Consider the following 6,572-nt stretch of genomic DNA (forward strand, 5'->3'; position numbering starts at 1 on the left):
TGGCGTTGAGTGGGTGAGCGGTTTGCTAATATCAACGTTGTGGATGGAGTGGCCCATGGTGGCAGTGGGGTTATGGTATGGGCAGGCGTATGCTATAGACAACGAACACAGGTGCATTTTATTGATGGCATTTTGAATGCACAGAGATACCTGAGGCCCATTGTTGTGCTATTTATCCACGATCATCACCTCATGTTGCAACATGATAATGCACGGCCCCATGTTGCAAGGATCTGTACACAAATCCTGGAAGCTGAAAATACTCCAGTTCTTGCATGGTCAGCATACTAACCAGACATGTCCCCCATTGATCATGTTTGGAATTGTCTGGATCGGCGTATACAACAGCGTGTTCCAGTTCCTGACAATATCCAGCACTTCCGCACAGCCATTGAAGAGGAATGGACCAACATTCCACAGGCCACAATCAACAACCTGATCAACTGACTGGTTTTCGTACCCCCCCCCCCCCCCCCAATACAGTAAAACTGCACGTTTTAGAATGACCTTTTATTGTGGCCAGCCTAAGGCAATAATCATGCTGTCTAATCAGCATCTTGATATGCCAAACCTGTGAGGTGGATGGATTATCTCGGCAAAAGAGAAGTGCTCACTAACACAGATTTAGACAGATTTGTGAACAATATTTGAGAGTAATAGGCCTTTTGTGTACATAGCACAAGGTCATGGATCTTTGAGTTCAGCTCATGATAAATAGGAGCAAACACAAAAGTGTTGCATTTATAATTTTGCTTAGTGTATATTAATTTGCGTTGCAAGAGATTACCAGGTGCTGTATCCTGTCTTTTGTTTACATTGCCTTCACCTACATTTTGTTACATTTTAGTAGTAAGTTTGGCTGCCAGAAAAAGTTTGTAGCTGGTGTTGCGCCCTCCAATTATACAATGCTTATAAAACAAGGGGAATGCATACTCTACAAGTTCTCCTGTAGTTACTGCAAAGAGATTGCATCCTTTTCTACATGAGTCATACGCTTGTTTAAATTTTATGATCGCTAACTCTTTTTAGTAGCTAGTAAAAAAGGAAATATATGAACGTGTCTCCAAGTTGAATGTGTGATGCACTGACTAGTGAGTTAAGGGAAAAACATCCATGTAATGCCAACCATGATAAATTATTATTACTGAGTGCAGGATTTAGGAATAGTGTTTGGCAGACCTGGGGCCATAGGGACTATACCGCTGGAGGACATTACACAATGTTCATGTGGATATGCTCCAAATGATTCATATAAAGGGGTTTTTAACTTTAAACTAAACATTAACCTAGCTTGAGATTCTCCCCCGTATCAACTCCTAGCTAATAGCCACATCAGTCATGATTAGCAAGGAATAAATTGGTTTGAAAACCTCCTGAATTGATTCCTTCTTAATCTTTTTATTCTCCTGAATATATGTGCACAAATTTCCTCAATATACAAAGTCATACAATTCCTGAATCATTCCTGGATTAATAAATTGTGTAATTGTCTGCAGGTCAAAGAAACCTATGTGGAAATACTCAGACCAATTAAAAGCTGATTAATCTGATTCAAGCCTCCCTAGTTTACCACTTTATTTACAGTACCACACCAGGTGTAAACTGGTACTGCACACTGACCAACAACCATTTGTCTATTTATTTCAATAGGTTTCTCTGCCTGGAATTGCAATTTGACAGTGGTAGTAAAAGATAAGCTGGTCATTGGAATTGCATAGACTTAGAACAGCACTGAGGAGTCCTCATAACCCAAACCCTTTAGAACGACTGGTCAAAACTGGGCACCTTTTTGCCACTTTGCATAATTATTGCCACAAGAGATTCTACTACTATCTTGAAAACAGTAATGCCCCGTACACACGGTCGGACATTGATCGGACATTCCGACAACAAAATCCATGGATTTTTTCTGCCGGATGATTGGCTCAAACTTGTCTTGCATAGACACGGTCACACAAAGTTGTCAGAAAATCCGATCGTTCTGAACGCGGTGATGTAAAACGCGAACGTCGGGACTAAAAACAGGGCGGTAGCCAATAGCATTCATCTCTTAATTTATTCTGAGCATGCGTGGCGCTTTGTGCGTCGGATTTGTGTACACATGATCGGAATTTCCGACAACGAATTTTGTTGTCGGAAAATTTTATAGCAAGCTCTCAAACTTTGTGTGTTGGAAATTCCGATGGAAAATGTGTGATGGAGCCTACACACGGTCGGAATTTCCGACAACAAGGTCCTATCACACATTTTCTGTCAGAAAATCCAACCGTGTGTACAGGGCATAAAGCAACACAAGCTACTGTATGTGTAACTGGCTATTAGATCCACAACTGCAAGAACTAATGATAATAATAATATTATTTTTATTATTATTATTACTCAGGATTTATATATTGCTGACAGTTGTTACGCAACACTTTAATGCAGTAGGAATCAGAGGGCCCTGCTTATTAGACTTTACTAAACCTAAAGCATTAATGATAACAAATTATATATATATATATATTTTTTTTTTTTATAAAAATGGTAGCCTTCTTTACTCCTGCCCTATAAAACATATCCCTAGAGGCATTGTTTTTTGCTGCTGGACTAGTTTTTTTTTTTTAAACTAAAGATTATTTGAACAGGTTAGTTTTGCATACAGTACAAAGAGCTTGTTTATTTTCTCATCAGTCTATGCATTTGAAGCATTTTGGAAAATTCGGTAAGGTACACTTATCAGTCTTGACAGTCTTTAATGGTCTGATCATGCATGTAAGTCCAATGACTACATCCAACTTTACATTTAAATGTAATCTTTGCTAAATTGAATGATCTTTCCCCAGTCCTTCAATTTATTGAATCAGCGTTTACTACATCTAAAGGATTTATTATAATTTTTTTCCCCAATAGCTGTCTTTTCAAAGCAAAAAAAAAAGCTTAATGTACCTTAAGTAGAATTTACTATGCTCAAGGCTTGTAAAGATGGGCTTTATTTTGGAATACTGAAACGTAGAATTTGCTCCAGATGCAATGCATGTATTTGAGCACTATTTCGCTTTCCACTCCCAACACAGGTGAAGCTATGGAGCTGCATTTGATCTGCTTTTGGCTGGAATGTAAGTGCTTTTGAAGCAGTAGCGATAGGACAGACTATATCAAAAGAAATGGACAGCCAGTAAAAAAAACATCATCAATATGGTCATTTGCACCACACAATATAAGTGAATTAAAATCTATAGACATGCATTAAGGTATACTATAAATATAAGTCAAATGCAGAAAAATTAAGTCCATCTACTAGGTCAGAATTGTATATCCCTGTAGTTTGTTCTCCAGCATCTTGCACCGACTACACTTCAGTTTATTTACCTTTAGTGGAAGTCCCTGATTTGATCACAGAGGGAGCTACAGGACAATAGGACAGAAAAGGCCAGTTACACATATTTAGAGACTCTTTACCCCTTTCTATGTAAGTCAGAAATATCACAGAAAGATCACCTAGATAACTTGGATAAAATTATGACTTTTTTTTTTGCACATCTCATATAGGTTAAGCAAGTTAGATTGCTCAGGGTGTTTAACACTTCAGTACAACCAGTTTCCGTAATGTTAATGGAACTGTTTATGGGCATTGTTTTTTTACTACAAATGCACAATAGCATTACGTGTCTGCTTCCTTCTAATAAATATAAGCAGGGAAATATCTAAATAGCAAATATACAAGGTAAAAACAATTTAAGATGACAACAATCAAGACATTCATCATAACTTTTTCTACATTACCCTTCCCCCAACTACCTCATGTTGCCTTTGTTGTAGGTAAGGCCTGATTAATATCCCTATAAATTGCATAATTTAAGTAAATAGTTTGGCACTAGAGATAATACAGAGTGAATGGCTTCAATTTTATTAACATTTATATAGAATAATGTGAAAATGTTCCATCATGTACATAGGAAACACATATGATACATAATACTGTCCTGTGCAACAGAATACAAATATATTCAAAGATTCTTATGCCTATAAAACAAGCGATTTAATCTATAATAGAATGCTTCTTATGTACAGCATATGCATTTTCATCAATGCAACAATCCTGATAAAATAAATAATATATACCAGAATAAGGTGTACCTATAATAGTACAGAACCTGATCTAATCTCAGGCTGTAGAAAAATAAAATTTTAAATATAATTTAACTCAATGTGCGAACCTGCTAAAAAAAAAAAAAAAAATGATATTGCATTCCCCACGACTGGTTCTATCAGCAACTTAAATTTAAGTGTTCAAGGATCAACCAAAATGTTGACATAGAATGTAGCAATTTAAATATTAAAAACAATGCATAGAGTTATAGTGCATTTTTACTTCCTCCTAATTTATGAATGAACTCATTGACTGCTTCAACCCAACTAAAAGTGTGCATCGGACTGCGCTGCAGCTCTGCCTGGAGTCAAACGGGTTAAGTGCCAGGTCAACCAAAAAAAAAAAAGGAGCACTGTGTCACTTTCACATAGAGGAAGTCATTCTAGGATCATAGGGATATCTTTGAAATAACTCAGTACTTCCTGAGCATTTGCTATACATACAGCATGAGTCATAGCTACTTTTAAATACTTTAAGATGTTAAGAATCTGCATAAATTAAAGACAGGAAACCCCCAGTTTTCATGGTTTCAAACTTTCAAATAGTCATTTTTCAGCCTGCTTAGTCTAGCACCGTGGCTTCGAATAGTTAAAGACAAGAGTTCATGTTTATCCCTAAGTCCCAGAGAGACATCTAAAGTTTCCCTAAGCACGGCTCTCGTGTGGATCATCATATCCACAAAGTCATCGTTTAACACCTTCATCTCATTCTTCTCGTTTTCTTGGCTCTGCTTAAACTTTAATTCCAGTTCCGTCAAAGACTTATCAGAGTTGGAGAAGGCTTCGCTAATCTGGGAGGACTCCCTCCCCAGATATTTTCCGTAGCTTTCCTCTCCATCCAGGTCATAGGATATGCTTTTACTGATGCTTTCGAGTACTCTCTCGGCGTCTTCTATCTGTCTTTTGATCACGATGAATTCTTCCTTTAAGGAAAGAGATTGCCCCTCTCCGTAAGCACATGATCTTTCATCAGTCACTCTAAAGAGCATCTGACACTTCTCAGGGTCATCGTTTTCTTCATAGTCCCCATCAGGGACAAAATAATGATGCAGAGTTCCGTTGGACATCTCGGGTTGCAGGGGGCCATTGTAGAAACCATAACACAGGTTGAAGAAAATTCCAAGCCACAGAAGCTGAAATCCTGTCATTGTGCAGAGTAATCTCTTGCTACAGTGCCAGCAGTAGACAGTCAAGTTATAGAATTTTAATTCCCAAGCCAAGCACAGATATCCTCCTGGGCAGCAAGATGCACCCTTGACATACCACAATTTGCTATTTTGGAATTAAATATTGTGTAGCCTTAGGTATGGAGAGTCCAAAGTTGCCGTAGTCAAGTTCTGTTCAGTTTGCAGACAAAAAATTGTCTGCATTCAATCAGTGAAGGACACTGAGAAGACAGGGAAGAGCTCATATGTAAAGAGAGCAGACTCCAATGCCTTCTTTGGGTGCAGCAGAAGTAGCACAGCGTGTCTGTGCACTGAGAGATTGCTCGCTTCTTCAGCATGCTACTATACTATTTCAACATCTGGGCTGCTGTTGCAAAGTTTTTTTTTCTTTTTTTGGCTAATGATATGCTGCAGAAGAGGTATCTGTTCTCAAATTACAGCAAGATTTCGTCACTCTAGGAGCCAAGGAGCAGAAGAATCCTTTCAGCCAGGCTTAGCTATTAAATCTGCATTAAGTACTTGTTCCTTTCCACTGCAAAAAAAAAAAAAAAAAGGAAATAAACCAATGAAATCAACCAATGGAATTGGACCCCTTTGAGGTATTACGTCTGCAGCAAAAAAAAAAGAAAGTTACTAAGGAAAGCACGTGTGGGGACTATAAATATACACACACCATTGCTGGTGCCTAACTAAGATGGAATTTCAAAGCTCTTTTCCAGTCATGTGCTGGTACAAGCAAAATACATGTATTTATACTTCAAGTGAATATCATCTAAGCATATATTCGTTCAGATCCTGAAATTCAAGGGAAGAACCTTCAAGCAGTGGCATTTGTTATAGAAACAAAACTTTTCCTTGGCATGCTGTTAGCTGACACATGAGGAACATGTCTAAAAAAGGACTAGGGGATAAAAGCAATGTAATAACAAGAGCAGGAACTCCTACGCCTTGCAGTGTGACAACCCTCTTGTAGGTATCGCACTGATGTTGCATAGTTGCCAATATTTCAAAAAGATTTCCACTTTTGTGCTGTGCATCTTCAAAGCCACTGTGGGCAGAAAATGTAATACAATGCGGGGCATTTATTTCAAATAGAATATTGTTAACTTAATGTACAGTTTTTAAAATGGTGTATATGCAAGGAAATTTATTATAGGGACAGAAACACAGCCAAAAGCGAATGTTCATTATTAAAATGATTTATGTTTTTAATTAAACTGTAGAGTGTGGGGTTGATTTACTAAAAATGGAGAGTGTAAAATCAGGTGTAGCTGT

At 37.7% G+C, this 6,572-nt stretch overlaps 1 protein-coding gene across 1 annotated transcript; it reads right to left on the reverse strand.

Annotated features, from left to right (window-relative positions):
- Positions 1–3,868: 3,868 nt before the first annotated feature.
- On the reverse strand, positions 3,869–5,824 carry FIBIN (fin bud initiation factor homolog). The gene has a single exon (XM_073604547.1). It carries the CDS (start codon positions 5,277–5,279, stop codon positions 4,662–4,664), a length of 618 nt encoding a protein of 205 aa, XP_073460648.1. The 5' UTR covers positions 5,280–5,824; the 3' UTR covers positions 3,869–4,661.
- Positions 5,825–6,572: the final 748 nt, after the last annotated feature.

Source organism: Aquarana catesbeiana, linkage group LG11 (genome assembly GCF_042186555.1).
Source record: "Aquarana catesbeiana isolate 2022-GZ linkage group LG11, ASM4218655v1, whole genome shotgun sequence".
Taxonomy (NCBI): domain Eukaryota; kingdom Metazoa; phylum Chordata; class Amphibia; order Anura; family Ranidae; genus Aquarana; species Aquarana catesbeiana.